The 17,576-nt window shown below is 38.1% G+C and overlaps 3 protein-coding genes across 3 annotated transcripts; 2 read left to right on the top strand and 1 right to left on the bottom strand.

Moving 5' to 3' along the window:
- Positions 1–205: 205 nt before the first annotated feature.
- Positions 206–1,744, bottom strand: cldn29 (claudin 29). Its single transcript, XM_005452677.4, has 2 exons — positions 1,610–1,744; positions 206–1,289 (listed from the first exon to the last, which is right to left on the bottom strand). The coding sequence occupies exon 2, from the start codon at positions 1,095–1,097 to the stop codon at positions 465–467; it is 633 nt and encodes a 210-aa protein (XP_005452734.1). The 5' UTR covers positions 1,098–1,289; positions 1,610–1,744; the 3' UTR covers positions 206–464.
- A 506-nt stretch (positions 1,745–2,250) lies between these two features.
- Positions 2,251–3,024, top strand: LOC100701826 (claudin-like protein ZF-A89). The gene has a single exon (XM_003446981.5). It carries the CDS (start codon positions 2,324–2,326, stop codon positions 2,954–2,956), a length of 633 nt encoding a protein of 210 aa, XP_003447029.1. The 5' UTR covers positions 2,251–2,323; the 3' UTR covers positions 2,957–3,024.
- Positions 3,025–3,210: 186 nt separating this feature from the next.
- On the top strand, positions 3,211–4,854 carry LOC100702098 (claudin-like protein ZF-A89). The gene has a single exon (XM_003446982.5). It carries the CDS (start codon positions 3,961–3,963, stop codon positions 4,525–4,527), a length of 567 nt encoding a protein of 188 aa, XP_003447030.1. The 5' UTR covers positions 3,211–3,960; the 3' UTR covers positions 4,528–4,854.
- The last annotated feature ends 12,722 nt before the right edge of the window (positions 4,855–17,576 follow it).

Raw genomic sequence — 17,576 nt, 5'->3', positions numbered from 1 at the left:
TACATTCGAAAGTAAAAGCAATGCAGAATTTATCTTAACTTTAATATTTTGGGGAAATTAAATATTATCACGAGTTGTGTTTTAAAACCAAGTCTGAATTGTAAAAACAGCTACCAGAGTGGTTGGTCTGCTGATGGTGGTGGAGGTGGGGAATCAGATCCCAAAACATCTTACTAAATTAAGCAGAATAACTACAATTAAAAAGTTACATGTGGCAATAAACAGTTTATTGGTTAAAATCACTTAAAGAACTTTAAAGTAGGAGTTAGAAAAAACAAAACAAAACAGCACACCAATCCTGCAGTAATCTAACATCACACACACTTTGACATCTCATATCTTTGACAGACAAAAGACCATAGTGTTAGTCACACATGCACTGTGCATACACTGATAAGAAACAGGTTTGTACTCTTTGTAAAAGAGGTCACGCTCATCCACTTCTCATGTAATGCAATGTAATCTTAGACAAATTCCTTTCCAGGTGTTGTTGATTTAGGTGGGGAGTACTTTGGGCCACTGTAGCGGTCGTCTCCTGATGGGCACTGACAACAGAGAAGTGAACCACCAATCAGTAGTAACCCTGCCGCGCCCCAGCCCACGTACAAACAGGCACCCAGCTCTCTCCTCTGAGCATCTGGAACCATGGGGTTGTAAAAGTCCTTTATGATGGTATTAGCAGGCAGTGATACAGTCACAAGACACAGAGCCCCACTCAGGATGAAGAAAAAGCCAGCAGAGATGGCAACTCTGGCTTTTGCCATTTTGTCCCCAACACAGGTGGTGCATTTACCTCCAACCACAGAAAGCAGCAGGCCAAACAAAGAAAACAGGATGGAGATGACGATCATGGCTCGAGCTGCCTGGAGGTCTGGAGGCAGGGCCAACAGGGAATCGTAGACCTTGCACTGCATCTGGCCGGTGCTTTGCACCACACAGCTCATCCAGAGTCCTTCCCAGATGGTTTGAGCCACAACAATGTTATTTCCAATGAAAGCAGATACCTTCCACAAGGGCAGCATGCAGATCAGTATGTTTCCAATCCATCCAAGCACAGCCAGCCCAACACCCAGAATCTGCAACCCTAAAGAAGCCATAACAGCTTTTTCCTCCCCTTTTTTTAGACAAGTCAGTTCTTTGCAGGGTTTCCAAATAAAAGTCCACTCTCAGCAGAAGTTTTATATGACCTACAAATCCCCCCCAGAATACAGCCCTCCTCTGGGTGGGCTCTGGCTCCATTGCATCAATCACGCTCCCTTTGAGGTTTTTCTTGACAACAAAGAGGCCCACTTGTCCCCAAACAGAGCCCAGAGAAAGAAAAGAAGCTTTAACAGTGCAAATCAAGGGGGGATTTTTTTTTTAAATTAATTTTAAATCTATGGAATGATGCGCAAACCCAACCACACCATGTTGGGTTTAATAAAAAAAAAATTCAAATGTCTGAGCAGCGACTCTAAAGCAGGGTAAACATTTTTATTGCCTCTGGAGGAAGAAAGTAAGAAACCGCACAAGCATAAAAAAGTAGTAAGTTTGATTTGGTTAAAAATATATATATATTTTTTTAACCAAATCAAACGTACTGAACACAGAAACTATTTAAACCCATTACCTGATAAGATAGGCTCATTAAAATAGAATCCAACCATACCAAGGAGGATCACAGGTTGAGAAACAACGAACGTGGTGTATGTCTAATTTAATACTGGTTGTTTCTTTTGTTTTTTTCCCAAACCAATGCCCCGGATCTAATTACCACAGGTGGACTCACTCAGCTTGATTGCTGTACTGGTAAAAGAAAATGAAATCAGGTGTAAAACCAAAAGCAAACATTATGATCTCATAATGTTACATGAGATACTAAAGTCAATATTAAAATGCAATCTTTAAAATCACTCTTCTTCTCATTGTTATGTTCTTGGCAAAACTACTACTTTAGTCTGAGTGAATTCATAGCCTCACAAAAAAACACCCACAAAAAATAATGAAAAAGACATTAATTTAGGTGGAATAGTTTTATTCTAAACATTCTTTTCATTTCAGTTTTCACAGCACTTTTGCAAACATTCATCCATTTTCTTATTGGCTTATCATAAGAAAATGGGTCCGAGGGGATCTGGAACATATGCCAGCTATCACTGGGCAGGAGGTCAGTCCTAATGACCGCAGGTGTTTTCACTTTGAACACTTCTGAATAACCAATCAGCAGAAACCATGAGCCTCCCATGTGGATATAAAAGCTGCAGTTGAGGCCTGGAGTCATGTGTCTTGTTGTGTTTCCAGTTGATTCTTCCTCACAGCTCCTTGTTGCACCAGAAGTGACATTATGGCATCTGCAGGGCTTCAGATCTTGGGTATCTTTTTGGCAGTGATTGGCTTTTTTGGAGACATAATTACCTGTGCTCTGCCGTTGTGGAAGGTGTCTGCTTTCATTGGAAACAACATCGTGACAGCACAGGTTTTCTGGGAGGGCCTCTGGATGAATTGTGTGATGCAGAGCACTGGCCAGATGCAGTGCAAGGTCTACGATTCCATGCTCGCTCTTCCTCAAGACCTGCAGGCAGCCCGCGCTCTGGTTGTGATCTCCATCTTGCTCAGCCTAATGGGACTCCTGCTTGCCATCGCAGGTGGAAAGTGCACCAACTGCATTGAAGAGGAGACTGCCAAGAGTAAGGTGGCCATTGCTGCAGGTGTGGTGTTCATTGTTGGTGGCATCCTGTGCCTCATCCCTGTATCCTGGTCTGCTAATGAGGTCATCAGGAACTTCTACAACCCTATTATGTCTGACGGACAGAGGAGAGAGCTTGGAGCATCGCTGTTCATTGGCTGGGCTTCATCTGGACTTCTGATCATCGGAGGTGCACTCCTTTGTTGTCAGTGCAAGCAGCCTAAAGATGGTGGATACTCTGTCAAATACTCCGCTCCACGCTCTGCAACAGGTGGTGGAGCATATGTTTAAATGTCTGCAAGAGGTTGGAATGGCTGTAGACTGTCACCCTCAAGAGAAATGGACTGGGCTCTTTATTTTTTTATTTTATTATTTTTTTTAAATTGACTAAATATTTAGGTGTTTTTACTTTACTTTTGATTTAATAAAACTCTTTTCATTAACTTGGCTATGGTTGCCTTTTTGTTTAAGACAAATGTTCTCAGATGGTTTGGTCCAGAATGTTAATTGTGTTAACCCCCCCCCTCTAGTTCTCTACTCCCTATAGGCTTTTGGCATTTTTAAACTTTACTCTAGTGGAGGGTTTCAATGAGTAAAAGCTAAAAGGCTGCTTTTGTAGAAAGCACTTTCTAGCAAACATGGTAGACTTTAAACTCCAGCTCACAACTAAAACTCAAACTCTGGGGAATCTAGAGAACGCAGCTAACTGCATGCAAATTGTCTTGCAGAGTGCAACAAATGTAGATGTATCTGTCTGTCAATTTTGCTTGCTGACTTGATTTTTTTGTAAAAAGAGGTCATGAGCTAACATAGGCTTTGTTTCTTTAGTAAGATTAAAACATTTAAGTGCCAAGGAAAAAATATTCATAAAAATGCATCAGTAATTTGATACTGGTGTAGTTTTCATGCATTCTGGTAATGTGAAAGTACTTTAAAATACAAGAAGTATACCTCATGAAATCTGTAGTCTTTATTGCTGGTTTAAATGAGCAAACTGGTTATTCTTTGGAGTGACAAAGCAAGTTTTTATACACGATTGCTTCTGTTAACGGCCTTCTCCTGCTAGTTTTTCAGGTCACGCAGGAATCAAGACAAACAGGAAACATACCACAGAACAGAGTCCCCTCCCTGTTGCCTTTCCCATACCTGAGGAGCAAAACAAAGCAAAACCCAACCAGCAGCATTTACAGACAACTGAAAGCTGGAAGTAAAAATGATCTTAAACTCAACTGGAGGTTGATTTTGATGTTTTTTTTTTTTTTTAACTTTAAATACAGACTTTATTTTCTGAAAACATGAAGACTCAGATCGTTGGTGCGTGTTTGGCAATCCTCGGTTTTCTTGGCACCATCCTCATCTGTGCGCTGCCCATGTGGAAGGTGTCGGCATTTATACAGTCAAACATCATCACTGCTCAGGTGTTTTGGGAAGGCTTATGGATGAACTGTGTGTTCCAGAGCACGGGTCAGTCACAATGCAAAAACTATGACTCGGTTTTGGCTTTACCACAAGAGCTGCAAGCCTCCAGGGCTCTGATCTGCGTGTCTATTGCTGTCAGTGTGGTGGCCATCGGGCTCACAGTGGTTGGAGCTCGATGCACTTCTTTCTTTGATTATGACCAATTGACCAAATCCAATGCCGGCATTGCAGGAGGTGTGGTGTTTATTATAGCAGGGATCGTGTGTATTATTCCTGTCAGCTGGTCAGCTTACAGCATCATCACAGGGTTTTATAATCCTGTGGCCACAACAGGAAGTCAAGGAGAGCTGGGAGCTTCTATATATTTGGGATGGGTATCTGGAGCACTCCTCGTCATTGGAGGAATTACTTTGTGCACCACCTACAGATGCTGTAGAGGATGAGAGAACATGCTGTAGAACATCCGATACATGCTGCAGTTAACAGTTCACAAGACAATGTGTTCACTCTCAAAGACTTTTTTGTTTTGGGCTTTGAACTTCTATTTTCATCATTTTTGTCACCCTGTAATTGCACTATATTGAAATTTTACAACAAATCATAATGAAATGTGACACGTTAAAATAGTAAATTGTATTTTAATTATTTTTAAAGAGCTACAAGGAAAATGAAGTCTGTTTGAGCTACTCTTGGATTGTATGTATGTTGCATATGATAATACAAAATGTTTACTGAAAAAAATGTCCGGTATGCTGTGTAGAGCACATCCATCCATCCATTCGCTTATGCAAACTCTACACAGAAAGACCCCGGCTTGATGGTGGAATTGAACTCAGGACCTTCTTGCTGTGCAGCAACAGTGCTAACCACTGTGCCACCATGCTGCCTGTGTAGAGCATGTTTTAAAAATTTAAATGAATAGTATTTGTTTAAGGCTCATAATCTTACGCAATATTTGTATTGCTGCATGTGTCAAAAAGTCTTTTTGCAATAAGAAAATTATACTTTCGGTGAATTTCAGTGATAGTTTTAGTGGAAGTTAGACAAAATGAAGTAAACCAATCAGCTACAGAAAAATAAGCTATTACCGTTTATTAAAAAATTAGGTAAAAATAGGTATGAATTCAGTGGTAGACTTTGTAACATTTTTTAACTATGTGTTGTCCATTGTTTGTGCATGTTGTACTCTGTAAATGGAAAAAAAACCCCTTTGTGTATTTGTATCTTAACAAAAACAAAAAATTCACTATATATTTGTATTGGATGACAATTTATTTATTTTTTTGTCTTTTTATTGCTATTTTGTAAAACTCCTAATTGCACTTAGGACTGTTCGATATGACGATATATATCGGATAACGATATGAAAACATCTATAGTTTCATATCTATCATTTGCTATCATTTGTTTCGTGGTGTCGCAAAATAAACTGTTTAAGGGCAATATTTTTTTCATCGTTTTGATGGTCTCTGTAGTGGCTACATTAACTTCTTAAAGCTCTCTTTTTTTCTTATATTTTGAAATAACCACACTACAGACAGATAAGTGACTGTTTTTATGCATTGGTTTGTTAGCAACAACAATGGTTGCTAACCCAGCGTGTAGCTCCGCCGTCCGCTTATTTATTTTCCACATGAACCTTTCACAATAAAGCTGAAGATCCTGTTGAGATTTTTCAAAATAAACTGAAATGAAAACAAAATGCATTATTCTCAAACATCAAATTCCAGAATATGAAGATGAAACATTCACCGTACCAATTCTTCTTTTATGTTGCTCTATGTAATAGATATACTGGTGCAGTTTTGTTGTTGAAACTAGAATGTATCCCATGATGTTCATGCTTAAAGCTAGTTGGCCTGAAACTTGGAAAATATTGATGATATGAATATGAATAAAACGTTTTTGCTTTGGCTTCAGTTAAACATACTGTAATAAGGTGTCTGATCTGATTTTTATTTCCAATGACCCCCTGCTTGATGGTTAGCCAGTTAAATTGCAATAGTAAATGGTCTCATTTTGTATGTACACAATATTTACATGCACCACCCACAGATGCTAAACAAGAAGAGAAATCAGTACTGGATATCCACCAAATACAAAACAGTGCTGTAGTTGTCAGAGTACAATAATGTGTTCACTGATAGAATTCAGTTGTATCGGACATTGATTGAAGCGCTACATTAATTATGTATTATTATCTTGAACTTCACATCATATGAAAAATGCAGCAAATAGAGCTGTAAAGTAAATGGCTTTAACATCTAGACCACAAATCATCAGTTCTGCAATAATATTGTCATGATGCAAGTGTATCTGGTATTATTCTGCTTGAATCCTGTGGTTTACTGTGTCCGCCCATGTGGGTGGAGCTCTGGGTCCTCACCTATTTCTCTCACCTGTAATCCATCAACAGCACTCAGCAGCTGACTCTTAAGGCCAGCGCCGTCCTGTCAGTTTGTCAACTACCTCACAGCCTTCTTGCTGCTTGCAGGAGTGTTTTGTTGTTCCTTGCTTTGCATGTACCCTCATTTTCTTTTGTTGCCAGTTCTTCTGCCTCTTATTAACCTCACCTACGTTTAATCTCATAAACAGTGGCTGCACCTGGTAAGAATCTCCAAACCTGCTTGCAAACCCCTTCTTGGAAATGCCACTACTCATGGGACTCACCTTTTCGTCACTCCTGGATTCTCGGAATCACCAGGTTGAAACCTCACCTTTTACCAGTGTTGGGCAAGTTACTTTGAAAAAGAAATTAATTAGAGTTACTAGTTACTTTTTTGAAGAAGTAACTGAGTTAGTAACCTAGTTACAAGATTCTAAAAGTAATTAATTACTTGAAAAGTAACTATTGCGTTACTTTAAGAAAAATGTTTAACCCTCTGGGGTCCAGGGTATAATTGACCATTTTTGAGTACTTTTGATTTGACCTCTACATATTCCCTGTAAAAACTATTTACTTTGCCTTGTTTGGTATCATTCTTTTCAGCACAACCTCACGTGTCTGAATTTACAGTTATGTTTTAATTTTGACATACTGTATTAACAAAATGTACTTTTTTTTTTTTTCTTTTTTTTTTGTCTGAATTTAGATCAAATCTGAGTAGAAAAATCTATATTTTTTACTGTAACTACCACAAACATGTTTATTGAATCATATTTCATAACTTTAAATGCAAATATAAATTGTCAATTTTAAGATTGTATGCATAAGTTTTGCAAACAACAACGTTATTTGCAGCCATTTACCTTTTGCCCTTTTAAATAAACAAAAACAATTTCAAACTGTTTACAGAACAATCAGGTGTTCTGCATTCAATAAGATGCCACACAAATTATTTGATGACATCAGTCATCTGCAACACAGTTCTGCACCTAACCACCTCTGCTTCAGTGCCTCGACGTCTGAGACCCTTGCTACATCCCCTCATTGTCTTTTGTACGTATTTCCTGTGCACAATAAAACCTGGTTAAATATGAACTTGTTTTGTCCATTTAGTCTGCTTCAGACTGAAGGCTTCTGGCTTTTGATAATTATTTTTCTACAATGTTTTATATTTACTAATGTGTTTTGGCAGTCATTGTCTAATTTAACTACACATGTTGTCCAAACGTGTGCTCCTGTTGTCATGTAAAGAGACAAAAATATAACACAATTTATTTGAAAGCGCCTTGCAGAACACTCAAGGACACTGTACACAGCAGAATAATAAAAAGCAACATAAAAGCAAGCAGTTTACACAGTCATAAAAGCATAAGACATAAAACAAATTTAAAATGGCAGAGTGGAGAGGTTATGTGGGATAACCATTGTATTTTAACAAGCCAACAATTATACCTTATATTCCTACTTCTTTCATGCATTTTGTCTTCCATGAAATGCATTTCAAATGTTTTTTATTTAGCAAACTAAAAGGAAAATAGCAGTTTGTCTCTAAGGCCCAACACTCAACATAAACAATTTACATTTACAGACAGGTTTAAAGCTCCCCATCCTGGGACAACATTTAAATATCTTGAGCTCATTGTTTTAACCTTGAAAGCTAAAGCCAGCAGCTTTCTCTCTACTTACACAGCACAGTCAGCTTGCTTCTTTTGGTACTGTGCAGGTAGACTACAAATATTTAAAATATATTAGCAGATTATTATTGCATGAAATGAGAAATACACTAAGGATTAATATTTACAAATTCCAGTGTAAGCTGGATTGAAGTGCCTGCCTGAAGCTGGGACATCTGGGATATTTTTTTTAAACTAAAGCGGGCCTTTTTCTAAATAAACGTAACAGCTCATCACCCCTCTACTAAAAAACAAAGATTAAACAATTAAAGGCATTGACTCATGTCATCTCAACATTTAAAATGCTTATGAAATGCTTATTGCCACTCCAATTATGAAAACACAGTCATTTGAAATACCTCAACATAAGGCACCAATAGAATATGTAATAATGTAACTAAAAAATTAACAGCAACTAAACAAAGCTTGAAAAGATGACAAATAAATAGCACACAACAACATGAAGCACAATGCAAAATACATTAAAAACAGTGCAGTGCAACAAGATGTAGTCATGTGAGAGTTCACTCTGAGTTAGTGGGTCTATATTTTACTTAAAGAAACAGTCAAATAGAGAAAGAACAAAGAATAAAATCAGCATCTAAGCAAGGAACCTTTTCACGTAATCCATCAAACTGATTAATATAACAATGGACATAAAAGGGAGACTTTTATTTATGTTTTACCATTCAATAAATCTAAACAAGTTTACCATTGTAACCAAGCTTTAATTTTATTCCCATTGTACGTCACCATGTTTTCCTTCACTACTGTTAACTGCACATTTTTCTCCCTGTGTCTGTGTGGGTTCTCTCCAGGTACTCCAGCTGTCTCCACTCCCCCCATTTAATTTTAATGTCCTTGCATTTAAAAATTATTATGAGTCACTAAATTTTCAACCAGTTTACAGGTACTTTAGTGTGAACATAATCCCCATATGGGTGTGGTTAGTTTGATGGGTAATCTACAAATGTTGACCCCAAACTTTTCTAAACACAGTCAGTTTATTTCGACATGAGTTACCCAATCTGCCATCTTGCAACCCTGTGCAATTTATTGCATGGTCGCAAACTAAGAAATAATATTCAATATTCAGCTGTGGGTAAGGTACTAACTGGGCAGGCACAGCTTGTTAGAATCAGAAAAAACAATTAATTTAGGTCACAAATGTATGGCACATGTAAGCATCCAGTGGCAGTTTTACAGAGAAAGTCATGATAATCTGATGTAGAACTGTAAGCAGTGCAACAATATTTTGATGTTCTGTAGCATTCTTGTCTTAACCTGTATTAGGCTTACATCTTTTTAAGGGATAAAGGTATTAGCTGATTTCAGTGAAGTATTTGTGAAGGTCCACCACTAAAAACAATCATGTGTTACAGTCCAGGTCATACAGTTGAAACCATGTGTGCTGTCAATGATATTTAAAATTATAACCATTTAATTCATTTAACCCTGTAAGACCCAACCCATCAAAAAATAGCCAGAAAATTCTGAACTTTTGGAACTGAGATGTTTATTAACCCTTATAACAAAATCCACAAAAATTGTTTTGCTATAACATGTTGTGTATGATATATTGTTATTATATATTTATTATAGAATTTTTTGTATCGCATTTGATACATTGGACATTTTTGGCAACTTTTTTTTTAACAACAATGTTATTTTTAGACAAAAAAAAAGTTTTGTCCATAACATTTTGAAATGATGGCAAGTATTGATCATGTTGATGAGATGGAGGTCTATCAAACTCATGTATCAAATATGATACAATGGGCATTAAAGGGTTAATATTTCATTGTTTTCACTTTATTAATATTGTAAATACATTAATCAGAAAAAGAGCAAACAGCAATGTGATACTATCAAATACACTCAAGAGATCAAACTGAAAAATGGACTGCTATTAAAAATTCCCATGCCTGAGATCCATCCAAGGCTCGATTATTTTCAGGATAGGTTCCAAAGCCACTATCATCATACCTCGGTTCTCTCTTTGAACACCATTGTGCAGGCTATGAAACACATAAGCCACAGTAAGTTGAAAGAGATGAAAAAGGTTTTGTTGCAACTGGTATTGTTTGACTCCTTTTCATTGGAACAAAATTCACTGAGCAGATTAGGTGGCTTGGTGATCCATATAGTTTTTCCACCTCTTCATCTAGCATTTCAAAGATAAAGCAACACAGCTAACGGTTACCTGATCCAGTCTTAACTTTGCAAGTTAAGAGAAATGGAGATTGGGAGAAACAAGGCCTCCCTTTTTCAACACGATTAGTACTTCTGCCATGATACTTTTGATCAACTGAAAGTTTTTAAAAGAGCTTTATACTAATGAATGAAAATAGTCATGCCTTGAATTAACAAAAGCATGAACTAGTTTCTAGCATCGCTCAGTAATCAGATGAAAGAAATCAGTGCTACATATTTGTTTTAACATGTGGACTGGAGGACGTATCCTGGTCAAAAATGACTCCAAGATCACAGTGTAATAATAGGCAATAACTAATATTCATCTGCATATAAAATACAGAAAGCTACATGAGGATCATCCTTCCACATAGGACACTGAGTTCTTTTCAATTACACTTTATTTCTATAGCAACAAATCAAAACAACTGTTGCATCAAGGTCCTTTAAATTGTTGATTTGAAGACATTCAATACAACCATTAAAATGAAAATAAGCACCAGGAACAAACTCACACAGCACAAAACACAGGAGACAGAAAAAAGGAACAAAAAGGCAGACGTCAATATTTAATAACAGAAAGGAAACAAAAAGAAATAAGCATAACCACAGAAACACATGTAAAACAGACACCATGGCAAATATTTAAACAATTATTTAAACACTAAACATTAGAAGAGCAAGAGGCATCACAGACTTTGTGAATGCAACACAAATAGGGTTTCACATAAAAGAGTAAGACTTCACCTAAAGCTGTCATCTGAGCTCCAACATGCTCATTACAGGTCATAGGCTCCCACCTAGTGGCATCAACTGAATATGACATTCATATGCTGCTGGTGCAGCAAATTACACTGATTAACAAATAATCAACTGAACACAAAATATATCTTAATATTATTCACGAGCCATTTTGAATTCCTAAAGAATTCATCAAAAGGTAAACAGCTTGAATTTGTCTTTTCCCTGCTCCAAAATAAAAACACTCAAAGTATAGTAATTCATGGTAAATTGTGTTTTTTTGTTTTTGTTTGTGTTTTTAACAACACTTTTCTACTCTATCTGAGCGCCCTTTACTATACTTAAGTGCTTACTAGCTATGATTCAAACTCTGACGGATGGGTCAGCGATCAAATTGGGGCTAGTGTCTTGCCCAAGGATATCTGGAGCTGCTAGGGACTGAACCACCAACCTTCCAGATAACCTGGTGCCACCTGAGCTACAGCCATGTGGTAGAGCTATTCTTTTGCTACTGTGTATCACATTAATAACAATTCACCAAGTCACTAATCTCAGGGCACTTCATAATGTGAAGACTTTAAAACATTAAAGAGAAAGCACTTGGCACGTGCTCGGAAAAAGCTTTAGAAAAAGTTATTATCAGGATGTGCCAAATGAAGCCCTAGAAGTGTGTTTGGAGAAGACCCTGAACCCCATCTTGCTCCCAATTGCAGGTGAACACCTTGTTATGGAACTACCATGCAAGGTGGTGCATGAGTGTTTGTTTGAATGGGTGAATAAGAAAGTCAATATAAAGTGCTTTTTAGAACCTAGTTATGGGTACAAAAAAAGAATAATTCTTCATAAAAATCACCCATAAAAAAATCAGCTGGTTCTGACCACCGCCTTTTTTTCTGCCTGTCTTTCTTTATTGGGAAGCGGTAAAACAATGTTAGCATATTTATTAAAGCCATACAAAATATTAAGGCCTTGAAATTATAGGGTGATTGTTTAAATGTATATATGCTTCATATGTTTTTTGGGGCAAAACTTGCACCATGACACAGATTAACAGAAGCAAACATGGGTACCTTGGATGACATCTGTTTTGTGATAATTCACTGGAGGAAACTTCAAAAGGTACAGCTTGGATAAACTTTCAATGGTCATATGAAATAACTGATTGGTCAAAAGAAGTTATAAGATCTAATTTTTTAAATTCTAACATCAGGTTTGTCATGATTCCATGAGTCTTTTTCTATTAGTTTTTTTTATACACTCACAAACGTAGCTTGCACCTGTTAAATGGAGAAACAACATAGATGTGCCCATGAATTTCTGAGCAAGAAAATTGTCATAGAAATTGAACAGTGCATACTCCGCCTTCGTATTATAAATTTCATGAAGATTAAATTTTAGTTGGCATATTGTCTGAAGTTACTCTCTACATAATTTTCTGCCAATTGTTTATCCAAATGATTAATCTGCTTTTCCAAAGTCTGTTTTTTTTTTTTTTTTTAACTTTCTTTCGCCTTCCCAGACATTTGCCTCTAATGAAGGCTTTAGGGCGTTCCATACAGTAGCCAATCTCTCTGTGGTCCCAATATTTACATCCAAGAGAAAGTTAATATCATCCTTTAATATTGCCACGAATTGTTCATCCCATAGAAGACTTGGGTTTAGTCTCCACCTGCCCCGATTATGTTTCTCAACTTGTAAGTCTATATTTAATTCTACTGGGGCATGATCTGATATTACAATTATACCTATTTCACAGTTCACAACCAAATCAACAATCAGACACGATATTAAAAAATGATCAATTCGGGAATAACTTTTATGAGAATGTGAATAAAATGTGTACAGTGGTCCCTCATATATCGCAGGAGTTACGTTCTAAAAATAACCCGCGATAGGTGAAATCCGCGAAGTAGCCACCTTTATTTATTTATTTTTAAAAAATAATTATATATGTTTTAAGGCTGTAAAAACCCCCACTACACACTTTATACACGTTTCTCAGACAGGCATGAACATTTTCACACTTTTCTCACAGTTCAAACCTTCGTAAAAAAATAAGTCCAGTATTATAGAATGAAACCAAAGGCACCCGCAGATGCCTTTGACGGTGCAAAACATTTTGTCGACATTGTTGTGTTTGTTGGGGAGAAGATTCACACTGCTAGCGATCAAAGATTTATGTAAATTTGACAAGCTGAACGCATCTGTACTGTACAGGAGGCAGGGACCACTGTATTCCCTTTCCGAAGGATGCACAAGTCTCCAGATGTTGACCAGCCCAGTTTTCTCTTTAAAGATGACTGCTGCAGATTTATTTTTTGAACTAGGGCCTAGACTTGCACCACTCCTATCCATATACTCAAACGGAACCTGATAAAAAATCTCCTCCCAGCACAATCTGGCCATCTAATCCTATTGTCTTAAATACCTGAGTCTACTGTACAATATATCGAAGCATGTTGGTGCAAGTGTAACCACAACATTGACTGTTCCCTCACTGTAAACACCTTCTCGGAACAATATAAACTCAACAAAGAAAAAGAAAAAAAGACCCCCCCCCCCCAAAAAAAAAACAATTCAAAAAACAAAACAAAACATGGCAGTGTAAAAGCCTTCCAGGCCGTGAAGTCTTATCTGGTCCGTGTGGGTTCAAAAAACAGTCCCCCCGCTCTTTCCATTGTTTCGATCCTGGTGACACCATAATGACCCCTGCCTTGTGTAATTTCTCCACTTCTCCACTCGTGCATCTCACTCTGATGGTCCCACACCATCTACCGTATTGCCTCCAACTTCCATATTCTCGCCATTCACCATCTTCTCAATGTTCTCACGAATTAAGTTTTTCGTCTCCTGTGCGTCTGTAAAGCTTAGCCATTTTCCCTTCATGTGAATCGAAGCGTTGCCGGGTGGGCCAATGTGTGTTTCACCTGATGTTGCCACAAAACTTTCATCATCGGGTGGAACATTTTGTGTTGTGACACACGCTCCTTGGTCATATCCTCAAAAAACAATAATCTGCAGTCCTCCCATAGTATCCCCTTCTTCTTTTTAGCCGTTGCTAGCACTTTTTCTTGGGCTGTATATCTGAGAAATCTCACCAATATGATGAGTGGAGGTTGGATTTGGGCGAGGTCCCATGCTTCTATGACTTCTATGACATTGTTCGATCTCGTCTTCACTTCCAGTCAGTCCCAAACCATCTGAGAGTATCTTCTGTACATAATCAGACAGATCACGCCCGGCCTCTCTTCCTTCTTTTAATCCGACCAGTCTAATGTTCTTTCGACGGGCCTTGTTTTCTTGGTCATCAATCTGGGCACAGAGTTGCTCGACTTTATTAATTAGCTTGCCATTATCTTCAACCAAGGTGGCCACTTGGTCCTCCACATCTGAGATGTGACTTTCAGCTTCTGTTAGCCTCATTTGGACGGCAGCTACAGAATTTTCGAGTTCTGTAGTGTCAGTTTTAATCAACATCACATCAGCTGCAACCCCGTTTAGCATCACTGCGATCTTAGCAATCTCAGCAAACAAGCCCTCTATATCGCTTTTCCGACCTTCTTCTTGGCTAGCAACTCTGGCAGAGTTAGCTTCTCCGATGGCAACAGTTGGCAGGCACGACTGCACAGTTTGTTTTTTTTGACTGGATGCCATATTTCATCCCAAATTTACTTCAGATCTTGCCGGTTTGATTAGGGTGTTCACCAGCGTCAAGTGGTATTGTAGTAGGAGTTGTTTCAGAGTTTAATTTTCATTAAATTGTTGGCTAGGGTTCAGAGCTCCTGTATGACGCGGCCATTCCTGGTACCTCACCATGTGACACTCGGCATCATACAGTTCATGCATTTATTACTTCTAGGTTGGACTACTGTAATTCACTATTATCAGGATGTCCTAAAAACTCCCTGAAAAGCCTTCAGTTAATCCAAAATGCTGCAGCAAGAGTGCTGACAGGAACTAGAAAGAGAGAGCATATTTCTTCTGTATTGGCTTCCCAATACAAATCCAGAATTTAATTTAAAATCCTGCTCCTCACGTACAAGGTCTTAAATAATCAGGCCCCATCTTAATGTCTTTGTAGCACCGTATCACCCCATTAGAGCACTTCGCTCTAGCACTGCAGGCTTACTTGTTGTTCCTAGAGCATTTAAAAGTAGAATGGGAGGCAGAGCCTTCAGTTTTCAGGCCCCTCTTCTGTGGAACCAGCTTCCAGCTTGAATTCGGGAGACAGACACTATCTCTACTTTTAAGATTTGGCTTCAAACTTTCCTTTTTGCTAAAGCATACAGTTAGGGCTGGACCAGGTGACCCTGAATCCTGTTGTCAAAGGGCTTGCTCATAGGTGATTGTTGGGTTTTTCTCTGTATGTATTATTGTATGGTCTACCTTACAATAAAAGCACCCTGAGCCGACTGTTGTTGTGATTTGGCGCTGTATAAATAAAATTTCATTGAACTGAATTCTGACAAGGGACAAAGGGAGACTGAGACAATAATAATAATAATAGTAATACATTTTATTTATTGGCACCTTTAAAGACACTCATGGTCACCTCACATTAGTACAACAAAAAAAATAATATAAAATTTAAAAAAAATATATTCACAGTAGCAAGTCAGGAAAGTGTAAGCAGCTGGGGGACACAGCAAGAATAAATTAGACATAGTGGGAGAGAGGCAGCAAAACTGAACATAATGCACACAAAATGGGAGACTATCAAAAAGAAACGGGAAGCACTGACACCGAGACAGAGACTAAGATGGTAGAAGGTAAGCAGACTCACAAGGAGACACATACATATGAATAAACTAAGTACAAGGGAAATGACACAGAAGGAAGGGAACACAGAGACTGGAGAAACTTAACTAAAGTGGAGGCACTGGCAAAAAAACATGGGAAGTACAGACAACAGAGACAGAACTTTGAAACAAAGACAGAAAGAGAAAGAAACACAGAGCCAAGACCGACTACAAAACAAAGGACGTGGAGTAGAGGAGAGGCATGATCACAGAAACCCGAAAACTAGATCTGAGCTTACCTCTCATTCATAGTTTGTCTAAGGGACACTCATAGTTGTTGGCTGTTTCTGCCTCAGCCTTTTCATAGCACACTATGTTGATAATTGATCAGAGATTATAACTGAGCTATTGTTTTAAGTTTTGAATTCTTTCCTTCCTGTCATGTGCGCCCAAGTGGTGTCTGCACTACTTTTCCCTGTGTCGGCCTGCCGGCCATGACACAAAACAGGAACCAGAGCTCATATAATATAACAAAAAATAAAACTCAACAAATATTGCCATTTGAAAGTGTTGTAAAATGTGGCATATTGGAACAATTTGGAGGACTGTTCTTTGTTTTTGTTATTATATGCCTGCATTTGTGTGACTGATTTTTAATGCATATGATATAGGCCACACCCATGTCATATTGGACGTTTTAGTGTAGCCCATCTGCCAGCTATTTGCAGTTGAGTACCAGGGAAAGTTGATTGGTGTGTTTGGGGAGAGATATGAACAACTTGTCCCAAATGAGACCAAGGTAGGGAGATCACAAAACAACAGAGAAGTTGGATACTGATCCTGTAATCCTGGAGTATTAGGGCCACATTAAGCGAAAAAAAAAGGTTGATTATTTTGAGAATAAAGGTGACATTTCGAGATTAACGTGGTAAATGTACTTTGAGAAAAAAAAGTCTAAATGTGGAGATTACCTTTTTGTCTCAAGACAAACTGCGATGACTTAGTAAAGCAAATTGATCTTGTGATACAACATGCAACTTCGTTATTGCATGAGAGGGTAACCAGACTGTGTTTATGTGCTAACAGAGAAATAATTTCCTTCCTTTTTACTTAAACTGATTCTGAAATACAATTTCATTAACTGAGAGGAAATAGCAACCACAGCAGGCTCCCATTTGTCCACATTTCATCTTTTTTTTTTCTCAAAATACAATTTCTACTTTTTCTCAAAATAATATTTTGACTTTTTTCTCAAAATAAAATTAAAGTTTTAATTTTTACATTTTGACTCTGAGAATCTATCTACTATGGAAAGGATGACACTAGAAGTGGGTAGAGCAGTAATAAAATAGAGTGCAACATGGGACCATGGTCTTTTGGTTGTGGAAGTTGGTTGGAGCATGCCCGCGGTTTACTGGATGCCCCTGTTAGTCCGGGCACAGATTGAACAAGCAGCCACATAATCCCTGACATCTACCTCCAGTGAACCCCACCAGAAGTATCGTTTGATGAATGAGGTGATTCTACTCACTCCGGGGTGGCAGGTGAATCTGGTGGTGTGGGCCTATTGGATGAAGGAGCGGCTGTTGGAACATACCACCAGTTGGAGGAACTGGTACCAGGGTGGGGTTGTCCTGAAGGGCTTGTTGAATGGTCTCTTCTAGGTCCCAGGTGAAGGAATCCACCTTGCACATGGATGGGAGAATGTTTTCTGGCAAGGGTTAGCTTGTGTTGGTGGAGAACTGGTGAGAAGTGTATCT

Source organism: Oreochromis niloticus, linkage group LG10 (assembly GCF_001858045.2).
Source record: "Oreochromis niloticus isolate F11D_XX linkage group LG10, O_niloticus_UMD_NMBU, whole genome shotgun sequence".
Taxonomy (NCBI): domain Eukaryota; kingdom Metazoa; phylum Chordata; class Actinopteri; order Cichliformes; family Cichlidae; genus Oreochromis; species Oreochromis niloticus.
This window is presented reverse-complemented; position numbering and strand designations above follow the sequence as displayed.